General features: G+C 41.4%; 1 protein-coding gene and 1 long non-coding RNA gene across 2 annotated transcripts in view; one reads left to right on the forward strand and one right to left on the reverse strand.

Moving 5' to 3' along the window:
* MAGOH (mago homolog, exon junction complex subunit) lies at positions 1 to 2,081 on the reverse strand. The gene is made up of 5 exons (XM_030493893.2): positions 1,943 to 2,081; positions 1,741 to 1,799; positions 1,302 to 1,412; positions 882 to 964; positions 1 to 288 (listed from the first exon to the last, which is right to left on the reverse strand). Exons 1-5 carry the CDS (start codon positions 2,028 to 2,030, stop codon positions 189 to 191), a joined length of 441 nt encoding a protein of 146 aa, XP_030349753.1. The 5' UTR covers positions 2,031 to 2,081; the 3' UTR covers positions 1 to 188.
* The window catches only part of LOC115611252, a 27,864-nt gene continuing 16,711 nt past the window's right edge, over positions 2,063 to 13,215 (forward strand). Inside the window, exon 1 of the long non-coding RNA XR_003992515.1 lies at positions 2,063 to 2,285. This is a non-coding gene — a long non-coding RNA (uncharacterized LOC115611252). The remainder of the gene's footprint in view (positions 2,286 to 13,215) is intronic.

Below are 13,215 nucleotides of genomic sequence, written 5' to 3' on the forward strand. Positions count from 1 at the left end.
TTATAAATTAAAAATACAGACCTCACCATTTTATTAAAACAGTCACTGACAGTTTGTAAAAAAAAAGAAAAAAAGAAAAAATCTAACATACATAAAAACTTCAGTCCAGAAATATGAGGAACTGAAATAACATCCCTCCCTCCCACCCCCCGTACAGACACTGCGATACAAACTTCAGCTTCATTGATTTAAATTGGCTTAATCTTGAAGTGCAGTCCAATAAGACTGAAGACTAGACACTTCAGGTCCTGGACCAGGTAGTAGAACACTCTCAAGCCTTCTGGATCCCTGCAGGGCACAACAGAAGGAAGGAAGTAAAAGTTAGCTTGATGTTTTAAGAGAGCAGTTTATAGAACTGACTTGTTAAAAAACAAAAAGCAAAGCTTATGGGGAGACTTTTCAGAGGTCATTTGAGACAATAACAGATTTGTTTCATTCTACATTGATTGATAAAACATTGTGTACTCCAAGTTCGCAAGTCTTAGCAAAATGTGCATTTTTTATCATGAGAGTATGTAGGAACGTCACTTTGGATTTAAAACCCATGATAACTCGTCTTTTCAGCTTAGGTGAAATACAGAAATCTTGGGTCTCCCAGACACCCTGGTGCGGACAGGCCAACAACAGCTCAGTTCATACTCTGAAGGCACCGAACAGGGGTTCCTCCAGTGAGGTTAGCCGCTCGGTGAGTGTGAGAACACAACATGTAGTGCCACCATCTAAAAGCATTTGGTACATTACGCTGCAACACAGAGCATTTGTGTCCCCAGGAACTGATTTGTCCTTTGAAACAGTACAAAATACAAGTACCTCGTAATCAGCAAGTTCTAATACAGACTGTTACATGAAAACAACAGCAACATAAAAAGCAGGGTACGTACTTGGATTGATTTACATCAATGAGCGAACCGATTTTTGACGTGGTAAAGGAGATGTGCTCATCACCGATTACTATTTCAAGCTCCTAAAAATTATAAGAATACAAAGATTATAGGAATTATTATATATAGAGAGGAAAGACTACAGGAACTACTGCTTTATGGTATTGGTTCCAGAAATACGTAAGTACTGAGATGACAGCTTTTCCATTTTTATTACAAAGGTCTTGAATGCAGCACATCTGTGAACCCTATTAACTCACACAGCTAAACTGCTGTTTAGGCACTGCTCGGGTTTTAAAATAGCTTTTGTTTCCCTCTTGGCTAGAAACAATACTGACTTGAGGAAGAAGTTCCATTATACTTCTAATGAGCCAACATATAAAAACTAAAGCAGCAATTATGAAGACACCACACACTGACCTGCCGACCAACTCTGTCGGGAGGAGGCCATAGAGCATCATCTTCTTTTGTGATCTCGCTGTCGTCGATTATTCTCTTCAGCTCCTCCATCACGCTCTTATGCACATAAGCCTGAAACAACATCCCAACATGGAAAAACAACCCGGGCGCTGCCCTGGCTGCTCCACTCGCACAAACCTGCAAGTGTTCAAGGCCAGGTTGGACACAGGGGCTTGGAGCAACCTGCTCTAGTGGAAGGTGTCCCTGCCCATGGCAAGGGGTTGGAACTGGATGAGCTTTAAGGTCCCTTCAACCCAAACCCGCCTGTGATGCTATGACAGCACCACACAAGTGCCTCGCATTGCCGCCTGCCCACACAACACCCGCTCTAGGCCCGGCTCAGCCGCGCACCCCCTCTTCCCTCCCTCCTGCCTCCTCCCCGGCGGCCGCCTCTCCTCACCTCCTTTCGGATCATGACATCGTTCTTGTAGTTGCTGTTGTTGGCGTAGCGCAGCTTCCCTGCCGAAGACAGTGCGGACATTAAAGCCCCGCCACGGCGGCCCTCAGCGGGCACCGGCCCTGCACCGCGTCCTCCCGGCAGCGGGGAGACCGACCCCGCCGCGCCCCACCCTCCCTCCCGCCCGGTGCCTCCCGCCGCTCACCGTCGGGCCGGAACTCGAACTCGAGGAACTCATGGCCAAACTTGCCCTTATGCCCCACATAGTACCGCAGGTAGAAATCACTCGCCATGGTCCCGCCACCGCCCCGGCATGCACCGCGCCGGCGCGCGGCAAGCGCGTCACGGCGGGCGCAGCGGCGGAACGTGGCGGCAGCGCCAACCGCCGCGAGCCGGAGCAGCGGCGGGGTTGTAGTCGCCCCCTGGCGGGCGCCGGTGGCTACAGCCGGGCCCGGCTCCCGTTCCCTGTTCGCGGACGATGGGAAGACAGAGCCTGCAGCGGGACGGCCGGGGGATGGCCGGGCCCCCAGCGACACGAAGCGGTGCAGGTGAGGGCCGCCGCCTCACACACACACCCCGCTACGCTGACCACTTTCCCCAGGGCAAAGCCTTGTGCCTTGGGGAGGTGGCTCCATGGGGTACCTGAGGCAAAGCTGTTTTCTTGTAGTAGTATTTGCAGTGTTTGACAGAAAAAAGTGAGACTGGTGCTTGGTTATCGCCTTTCCCATGTGGTGGTGGTGGTGATGGGTTGGGTACCACTGCCGAAACGGAACAGACCAAAGCCCACCCAAGTGTTGGTGTGTCTGTCAGGACCACAGGATTCGGTCAGTGAAGGGCATAGTGTGTGCTTTGCCTTAAAGCTTGTGACTTCTAGGTGGAAAATTATTCACTTTTTACTAATAAAAGCTTTCTTGTAATATTTAGATGCGGTAATAACGAACAAAAATGAGGTGCAGCTCGCCTTTTACTATGAGTCCAGATGTTAACATTTAGTGTTACTGCACTAGAATGTGAAGCAGCTTTGTGCCTCCCTCAGATGAAGGCAGTAACCCATCCAGGCTGTTCCTTGGCTTAGTTTTGTGCCTGTGCACCCCCATGCCTCCTCCTCACAGGTACTGGTTTGTTGAATTACCCTCATCAGCAGGGACCGGAGTAAGTGGGCTGGTGGTAATATCTGCCTTTTTGCTCTTTGGGGAACTGCTGAGAGAAAGAAAATAGCTGGAGACATTTTGTACATGTTCCCTACTGCAAGGGACATTTAGAAATAAGGTATCTCTTGTGCTGATTGCTAGAAAGGACCCTTTTTATTGAGGGAATGGGGGAGGACATTTTGTACTGTGGTAGTATTGAGAATGGGTTTTACACTGATGAGCTTGATTTCATTCAGGTGGTGCTGTGTCACATCCCAGGTGTAGGCAGTCAGTGCAGGGCTGATGAAGCTCACTGTGTGCTTTAGAGTTACAGCAAGGTTAAGTCTGGCAATATTTACTATTACAGTGGAAATAGCTGAACTGCTTCCAGATCTGATCTGTCCATGGCAGTAACATCGTCTTTGGTAAGGTATTGTGTAAATAATCAAATAAGCCTTCTGATCTCAGTTAATTCTGCGTGGAGGGAAGCCCTAGGTGTCATTTTCGGGACATAATTCATACATAAACTGACTAAATCCCCCATTGATAGGTCAGATTTGGCTGCAGTGCGTTTTGCAGGAGCACTGTATGTTTTGTGATCTAGGTTTTTCTTTTGGCTATGTAGGAGCTCTAAGCTTTCACTAGTACAGTCAAAACCAGAACGTGTTGAGATTGGTGGTTGCTTTCTTTTGATGTAAATCATTGCAATTACAGGCAAAATAGGAATGTTTAAATCTAGGCACTCATAAATTAGGGTTAAATAGCTATTTATATATGGATATATTTTAGGACTTCATCAGATTAAAATAATGGAGCAAAAAAATTCCATTTTTGTCTTGTTTAACTTAAAATGACTATTGGCTTGGACCTAAAGACACTATTCACTGGGCACACACAAAGAACAATTTATTATAGACTCACCAAGAGCGAGAGAAGAAGATAAAAATACAGGTAGAGGGAGTGAAATATTTAAAGCTCACCCTTAAACAGATAATGGACTTCTGGTGTCATTGACCATGTGGTAGGTAAGCTCCTTCTCTGCTGCCTATTTTAGACAGCTTTTCTTACGTTCTTTTCCCCAGGGAAATGGAGGATATTGAGGGACAATGATTACTAGTCTGGAGAAATCTATTTATGGATAAAGATTGAAAACTAAATATGTCCAACTCAGCTAAACAATGAAGTAAAGCACTTAAGACTAATAATACGGCAGTACTCATTGCATTTGTGTTGCTTGAATATACACAGTTGCATTCCACATTCTTTATGAGTTTCCATTCTGTAAACTACCTGTACATTGGCTTTTCAGTAGGAGAGTCCTACTGATAGAGAAATAGCTAACCAATTGCATTTACAGGTAGTGCAAAGAAATTAAAACATGAGTCTAAAAAATGTAACATTTATACCAGAAAGAAGGATTTTTAGCAGAACTATTACCCTGTTTCTTATATGAACTTTGTTGTCCATTCTAAAGGTAATACCAAGTATAAGCTTTGCATGTTCCTCTTAAGTACTGTCTGGTTTGACTTCAAGTTCAGAGGGTTTTTTTTTTTTGTAAGAGAATGACTCTACTGCAATTATCTAAATTGTTTTATAAGCCTTTTCAGGAATATCAGTGCTTAATGCATTGTTGTTTCAATTACTGTGTTGGAAGGAAGAGTAAACTGCAGTATGAGTTACCCTGAAAGCCTACATCTAGGAGGTGTCAACTGTCTTTGAGTTCTATATACTAATTCTAACATATTTTATGGTGAATGCGTATTATGGGTGAGATAAAAATGTTTTTTACTTTGTGTGCATTAGGGTTTTTTGTCTGCTTAAAAGAAATGTCATGTTTGATGGCATTACAATGGGTAGTGTATTGCTTCCACAGTGCTGTTTGGGTTATCTTGACACATGTGTACTCAAAAGGCATGCTACACTTGAATGCATTGGCTTAAGGCTGTATTTGTAAAAGACAGAAGTGTGTGGATTGTAGTTCTTTTCATTCTGCTTAAAAGCATATATAAACTGTAATTGTTCTGTCTCTGAAGAAAATAGCTCTATAAATACACATTTTTAGCATTATTATTTTAGATATGACAGAAGGACTATAACGTAACAATGTGCATATCAAAACCGGATACTGATACTGCTTTATAAGGGTTTTTACTTCTTGTTGTTATTCTAAAGAGAGCAAAATTCATATTATTTTCTCTTACGACCTGTGAGGAGCAGGTATCTATGGGACTTGGCAGAAATCAGCTAACTGTGCTCTGAGTATCCCTATTTGTTGTTTGTTTGGCTTTTCCATGTCAGTAAAAGCTGGCAGAAAGCTCTAATAAATCAACCTACTTTGCATCCCTAATTTAGATTAGATCTAAGGTTGCAAGATTTAGGAATTGTTTGTATTTTTCTGAAAACCTGCTCCTGCTGTTGAAATAGTTGGGTTTCTGCTAGTCTGTTCACTAGAAACATTGAACACTTTGGAGAATTGGGTGACAGAATTGTTTGCATAGATTCCAGATAAGTCAGGTTCTTTTCAGATACTTTCCATGTCTGTAGCTTGTGACACTGTGTTCTAAATATGCAGAACTTAATGCAATTGTTTTTCCTTGTATCTACAGAGGCTTTACTTCTTATTTATTCCCTTATCAAATAAACTACTTTCGCAGACTAAATTAAGACAATATAATTTTTGGAAGTTAATAAATTCATAAAATGTTTCTTTAAATGTATTTGATAGCATTTAATGTGTTCCATGCCATGGATCTTGACTTTGCATGTAGATCCCTGTTACACCTTTGTGACTTCTTTAGTTGCTGGGAAGAGGATTATCTCCTAGTTTTGCAGAATGTTAATTCCTATGTCTGTGCATTGTGTGAAAAGTAATTAGTAGGCAAATACAGCTGAGTCAGCAGTCTGTTGTGGTTCTTGGAGGCAAAGTGACAGTGGGTTTCTGTGTTCATACCATATGCTATTTAGTAAAGACATTATGTTTTGTATCTTGATTTTTATGATATGGATAAGTTTTATCTGCTTGGTTAAAATAATACAGCTGTGGAGGAAGTCACATCTACTGTTTTGGTGCCAGGTAAAATAACTTCTCTGAGGTGAGGTTTTCCCTGCTTTTGCCAGCTAGTGACTGAAAGACATTCCTTGCCAAGGCCCATCCGTGCTTACAAGACCATACTGGCTGAGACTAAGTAAATAAAAATGTGGTGGATTGACATCTGTATTAGAAGAAAAAAATCTCAAGCCCAGCATAGACTCACATGGGTGTGAGTGGGTGTCTGAAAAGGAGAAAGGTTTATGGAAATGAATAGAAAACAGGACTGGAAGGGACTGTCACAGCTGCCATGTTCATCCCCCCGCACTCAAACAAGATCAGCTCTCTCATGTGAATCTTTTTGTGAATTTTAATGGAGCTTTTTGATTTGGATTAATTCTCTGCTTTTTCTGTAGATTGTTTTTGTGGCAAATGCAAGTTTATCATTTAATATACTTTCTCATTTGGAAAGGCAGCCTCTGTATGAATCCGATTGCTTCTAACCTGGTTGGTTTGGCAATGCTAGAAGTTGGTGTGTAGCCTGGTGTGTTAGAACTGCTTGAAGAGTCACAGGGGTGTGGTACAGGTGAATCTGCGTCGCTGTGGTTTATTTCCACAAATAATTTAAGAAAATAAGTATTACTTACTTTCCCATGGTAGAACTGTGGCTTCAATTTACATGAAATATTATTTGCTCCTATTTAAAGATAGATGTGTGTTAATTCTCACTTCAAATTACAGAGATTTCTGAGGGCTGACATGGGGAAGCTTGTCTGCGGTGGTTTCTTCTGAGATGCAGAAAGAATCTGGCACATCTTGACTAAAGTTAAATTTGTGAATTGTCCTCCAAGTAGTTCCCCCAAAATGGTGCTATTAAATAAGAAGGAGGTATCTTATATCACTGTATGTTTCAAGCTGTTAATGTAGAAATTAGCCAGGTGCTGTATTCCATTAACATATTTCTGTGGAAGCTGATTTTGTTTAAACAAATCTGGCAAACCGTTTCAAGGTAGCTGAAGTGGTAGGGAGCAAAGGTATTTATTTAACCTTTAGCTCATGACCTTTCCATAGGGGGGGTTACATCTACAGTAGTTCTGTATGTTTGTGGAAATAATGAAAGGAGTGTTCAGTGTTTTACCTCTTTAACTGCAATGTCCAGGTTCTGGTCCATGTCACTTGAAAGGACATCTTACTTGTGTTGAGGTGCTCAAGATGATACTTCAGACCTGGCCTACTCTTGCTTGCTCTTCAATAAACATTGGGCTGGTTTTCTTTTGGTTGAAATGGTTTACCAAATCCAAGCTTTGATCATCTGACAGACCCAGAATTTCACAGACTTTACAGAGGTGAGAGACTTGGGGCAGTACATATATAACAGGAATTTAAATTTTACCTTTAGAGACATGCTTATGCTGCTCTGAGTGGACCTCATATTCTCTGTTATGCTTTGACAAGAAGCTGAAGTGAATTTTATTTTTCTAACATGTTTACCTGTGTTTCTGCATACTTTTAGTTGTTTTTTCATTTCATTTTTTCTCATGCTTGTCATCTCCTTTTAAACAACTCATGTTCTTCCAATGTGTTTGATTCCAATATTTAGTTCTTTGCTTTCCCCTTATTCTATAAAGAAGGAAACTAGTGTAGTAGGTCAGGAAATCCAAACAGAAGGTTTCATTAGCAAAAAGGTAGAGACGTCTGGCATGTCCTGTCTTCTCACAGAAGACTTCCAAGCCTTATTTGTCCCCCTGCGTTTTCCAATCTCTACAGCCATTTAAAAGCTCATGTAAAGAAAAATACATTGCTTTCCCTTTATGTAGTTAATGTACCTTGTTTGTAAAACCTTTGTATAATTCTCGGGAAGCTTAGCAAGAAGCTTAGCAAGAAGCAGGCAAACCCTCAACTTTGCAGAGCGCCCTGCAAGGGCTTTATGTGCAGGTGATGTGCTGAATTCATTCAGGGTTGCCATGACAACCTTTTTCCTCTTTTTTTACCCAGAAAAAGACTGCTTTATCAGTAGCTGTACCCTTTCACAGTACCCTGTGACTTTTCTTCAGGGGTCTCATAGCTCTTAGAAGCAATAGATAGGCCTCAAAACTAGCAGTGTCATAGGCCCTCTAGTGCATCATTGCTCACTAATGCTCTTTATTCTTCAGCTGTAAGAATACCAATATTTATTCTCTCCACCTTCTCTACAGCTTTTTGGCAAAAGACTGTCCCTTCCATACTGCATGGGGGCATAATTTCAGATTCTGGGGTTTGAGCACTGTTATTTTATAGCTAGGAGATACAATTCTCAGTCCTGCTGTTCCCCTGTCTGCTTTCCCTAAGCTCAAAGAGTTCTTGGTCATCTATTCCAAGAGTCCATTTTCGTTGTGCATAACTGCTCTCCTGCCCCTAGGAGCCATCAGATTGCTTCTCTTTCATGTCACTGGCAATTTTCCAGTGATAAAAAAGAAAATGGGAGGATGGAAACCCAAACCAAGATGAAAATGATGACACTGACTGTAACAAACTAATCCCCTTCCAGAAGCGAGGGAGTTATTTCTCTGGGTGTAGATCTCCTAATAAAGTGAGTTCTTTCTCTCAGAAAATTATTCTTGATTCCAGTCAGTCAGGATTACTGTAAGTCTATCCAGTTAAACCAGGGGGATGGTGCATAAGCAGTACCTTATTGGCAATGGTTTAACAGTGGTGGATGGCAGCTTAATGAATTAGTGTATATTTATTTATAGATTTCCACGTATGCAAGTGCATATGCATATGGTTTTTTCTACATCAAATAAAGTATCTTGCCCACAGATGGCTCTTGGGATTAAAAAGACTGGAAATAATAACACGTTTCTATTTTCAGTGAATAAACCTATTTTGCAGTTATCGTAGTCAGCAACATCCATCTGTTGAACATTATTTGGGTACTGCCTCCACAAGAGAAAAATTACAGGTAAAATGATGTTTAGACTATCATTACATTAATTATGTAATTATTGTTAATTTACATTACATTTTGATTCCATGCTGTTTATTAAACAGTTTGTGTAGAGAATCCAGTATATGATCAGAACCTTGTCTCATGGTAATACCACAAAAAGGGTGATTTCACAGAATCACAGAATGGTTTGGGTTGGGAGGGACCTTAAAGCTCATCCAGTTCCAACCCCCTGCCACGGGCAGGGACACCTTCCACTAGAGCAGGTTGCTCCAAGCCCCTGTGTCCAACCTGGCCTTGAACACTGCCAGGGATGGGGCAGCCACAGCTTCTCTGGGCACCCTGTGCCAGCGCCTCAGCACCCTCACAGGGAAGAACTTCTGCCTAATGTTTAATCTCAGTCTCCCCTCTGGCAGCTTAAAGCCATTCCCCTTGTCCTGTCCCTACAGGCCCTTGCCCAAAGCCCCTCTCCAGGTTTCCTGGAGCCCCTTTAGGCACTGGAGCTGCTCTAAGGTCTCCCCTTCAGGAGCCTTCTCTTCTCCAGGCTGACCCAGCCCAGCTCTCTCAGCCTGGCTCCAGAGCAGAGCTGCTCCAGCCCTCAGAGCATCTTCGTGGCCCTCTCTGGACTCACTCCAACAGGTCCACCTCCTCTTGTGTTGGAGGCCTCAAGAGCTGAATGCAGGACTGCAGGTGGGGTCTCATGAGAGCGGAGTAGAGGGGGAATGACAATATTAGGTACAATATCTGAATGTTGACATAATAGATAGAATATCCCATAACCATAGCTCATTTTTAATGATCTTCACTGTACAGGCCATGAACTGATACTTGTTGCTGTAGGACCCTGAGGAGATACAGGGCTCGTCTGGATGGCCAGTCAGATCCCAGCCTTCATTGCTTTTGGCCTCTAGGCCCCTAACCCAAATACCCGCTCCCATTTCAGTACCAGCTTTGTGTCTTGCTACACTGTGTGGTCCTTGACCCAGGTTTGAGGGAGATGTTACAGATCTCTGGTGGTACCTACAGAAGCTCCTGTGTTGAGGTTAGGAAAGGTGTGCACATTTTCCTTCCTATGGTGGCACAAAACTTTCATTTAGGAAGAACAGAGGAGCTTAAATGCTTGCCCAGTTACTTTGCATCCTGCAGTGGAATAAGAAAGGTCAGGCAATAACTTCTGTTCAAAAGGAAGACTTCAGTAGAATGGATTTGGTTTATTTAATAGTAAAGAAAAGGTCATGTCTTTTGTTCTTTTATTCTCACATAAATTGATTTTGTAAAGTTGAAGTTGGTTTATCACCATTTGTGTTCTATGGGTTTGTTATTTCACTACTGGAGAAAAGGTCATCATCTTAGTGGGAACCGAATATGCCATGGTCCATTAAAATTGCATTACTTCTGCTGAAGCTGAAGTTCTTTTTTCTCCCAGCAATTTTTCTCTTTTCTTTCTTTCCACCTAACTTCACCTATTCCAAGTGAACCCAGCTCCAACTGGGTACTTTAGACTGGACTGCAGGACATCAGAGGTGCTTGCATATGATTGTATCTTTGATTTACTTGGGTCATGGAAACTTGAATGTGTTGGCTGTGCCAGCCTCATAAGCCATTTAGATTCACATAGATTTGTGTGTGTGTGTGTTTTGTTCACTGTGCAAGAGCTTGGAGAGATTCCCACTCTAGTATCTTTCCTTAGGGAAGTGAAGTGCATTAGGTGTCTCAAAATGAAGCATCAGTAGAAGACAGTGACCGAGTACAGGCATTCTTGTTGTTTCATTGACCTCTAACTTCTCAACATGAAGCTGCTCCAAGAACTGAAAAGCCTTTCTGATAACTCAGTCTATTTCCTCTTATTTTTAATTTCTTAATACCCTGCTCCTGATTTCTAGTAGAGATCGAACCAGGCATCTCAGGTGTGAAAGCATCTGGGAGGAAGGAACCAGTTTGGGCATGCAAGACTGGTTGGTAGTAGTTAAACAAAACCAAACCAAAAAATTCAGAAACCCCAACCCAAAATGTTGTGACTCTTCTGTCTCCTCAAACCTTCACATTTTCCCTCTATACTCAGAAAATACTGCCTGGAATCAGAGAGGCACAAACCAGAACTATATTACCATTATTAGTATAATGATATTCTGTAGGATAACACTTTAGTTCTTATCGAGAAGCTTTTTGATGTAGCATTTATATACTGCAAGAGGATTTGTTAATGTTTTAGAGGCCTTTTCATGGCTTCTGACATAGAGGGGTAATACTGGCATCTATAAAGATAATGGACACAGATAAATACATGATGCCAGTCTTGAGCAATTTACAAACTGAATAAGAATTAAACCTTGTTTTCACCAGAAGGGTGGCTTTTTCTGTTCTTAATGCAAAGTGACCACAATTCCAAGTCCTCTTTAGTTTTAAATGTAGTTCAAAGTACAAAGCAAGTTGGTGAAAAACCAGAACAGTCCAGAGGAAAAGTATTTGCATAGTGGAGTTGAAGCTGACAGCGTTTCTGCTGTCCTCTTTCTCTCTTTTCTCACTTTAATCTTTTCTCTTTTGCATCCTTTCCCCATTTTCACCTGATTTCTTCAGAGGTCTGCAGAGAGGTGGGAATATCTCTCTAATCTGCCTTGAGGACCAAGACAGAAAATTAAGTCTTTGATAGAGTAATACCAATTACAATGTCCAGTGCAGATTAAATAAAGACTTCCATTCTTTCATTTAAATTTCTCTGTATCTTGGTAGTTATCTTTTGAGATGGTAGGAGGAGGGATTTACATTCCAGGCGTTAGTGCAGCTGGCTCACTTACAACCCTTATGGAGTCAGAAAAGTCTGCTAGAACAGAAAGCTATCAAAGCCTCTGCTGGAATGGGCCATCAGCCGCGGGCAGCACATCCAGCAAACTGAGATCTCTCTAGTGTGTAGCCATAGACAAAACTGATACAGAGCAGCTGTAGTAAAGTGTGTGTATATTACATAGTCTTCTGCTTGTAACTTTAATGAATATCTTACATCTCCCTTCATGTCGCATGCCCGCTAACCTTTGATCAAGACTATCTGTTGTAAAAAATTGGACAGTAGTTGTATTGTAAGATCGCTAAAGAGCTTCATGAAAGAGAGAACAATTTATTTGAACTATCTTTAAAAGCCTATATTTCACCAGGCCTTAGCAGTATAGCTTTTGAATTTTTGATAGAAATGTTTGATTTTAATACTCTGGGGCATTTCACAGTTTTTAACCATAATGAAAGATTCCTTAAAGTGATAAAATGCATTTATATGTATTTTATCATGGCCACTTCCATTTTAGATAAAGCTATGAATCTTCCACGTCTTCTCTGCAGCCACCTCTGACACAGGCTTTTTTTTAGCAATCTTAATATGCAGCAAATACATTTTACTGAGAGTTAATGTAGTCCTTGAAAAGTAATTCTCTATCCACGGTAGGTGTTACCCTTCTATACTCTCAAGAATGCTGCAGGTGTAATCATATGCTGATATCTCTTTTTTTAGCTCTGGCATACAAATTTTCTATGTCTCATGCCAGAAAAAAAGCAGAAGACATCGTTGTGTATCCTCTGCATGAAAAAAGTAATACCTATCTAAGTGTTTCAAGGTCTCAGCCTGAACAACTTCTTGTTCTCAGAGCTATTGACTTGAATGTTTCTTTCTTTTCTATGTTGATTCCCACTATAACATCCTTATTCATGTAGTGTGATGCTTCTAGACACTTTGTAAGCATCCTCTCTCTGAATCTGCCAGACCAGCGTATGGAGCTGATACTGCAAAACTGAAGTTCAAACTGGTGGCTGGAGACCATAGTGTGGTCACTGGAGTGAAAGGATTAAATCATAAGGTACCAGTAAGTACTAACAGCACATTGGCTGAACAAATCATTTGTTGAATGTTACTTTCTACATTAGTCAGAAGCCTGAAGTGCTGAGGTTGACATTGCAACTCATTAATTCATAGTTTTACATGGTTTTAAAGACTACAGAGGGGTAATGGTTTTGCATATAATAAAGAACCATCTGCGTTTTTGGCCTCAAGAGCTATAAGGTTAGTGAGGTGAAGACTTATGGTTAGGGTGGAGATTTTATGACATGAGTTGTAAAAAGAATGAGCATGGAGTAAAGAAGGCTAAATACAAAGCAGTTGGTGTTTGACTGGGGCAATGTTTTTTGCATGGAGTAAGAAGGAAAAACAAATTAAAATGTTTAAAAATACTGAGGGCTGATGTGAAATTTATAACGTGACTCTTCTACTGAGGAAATAGTATTTTCTTTACAGCCAGCTCATCACTGCCTGTTTGTGCGACTTCAGTTTCTCCCCAGCAGTCTTTGAGATGATTAAAGAGGAACTAAAAAAGACTAACTTCAACATGCTCATCAAATCAGAGGTGTTAGCC

The sequence above is a fragment of the Strigops habroptila genome, chromosome 8, assembly GCF_004027225.2.
Source record: "Strigops habroptila isolate Jane chromosome 8, bStrHab1.2.pri, whole genome shotgun sequence".
Lineage (NCBI taxonomy): Eukaryota > Metazoa > Chordata > Aves > Psittaciformes > Psittacidae > Strigops > Strigops habroptila.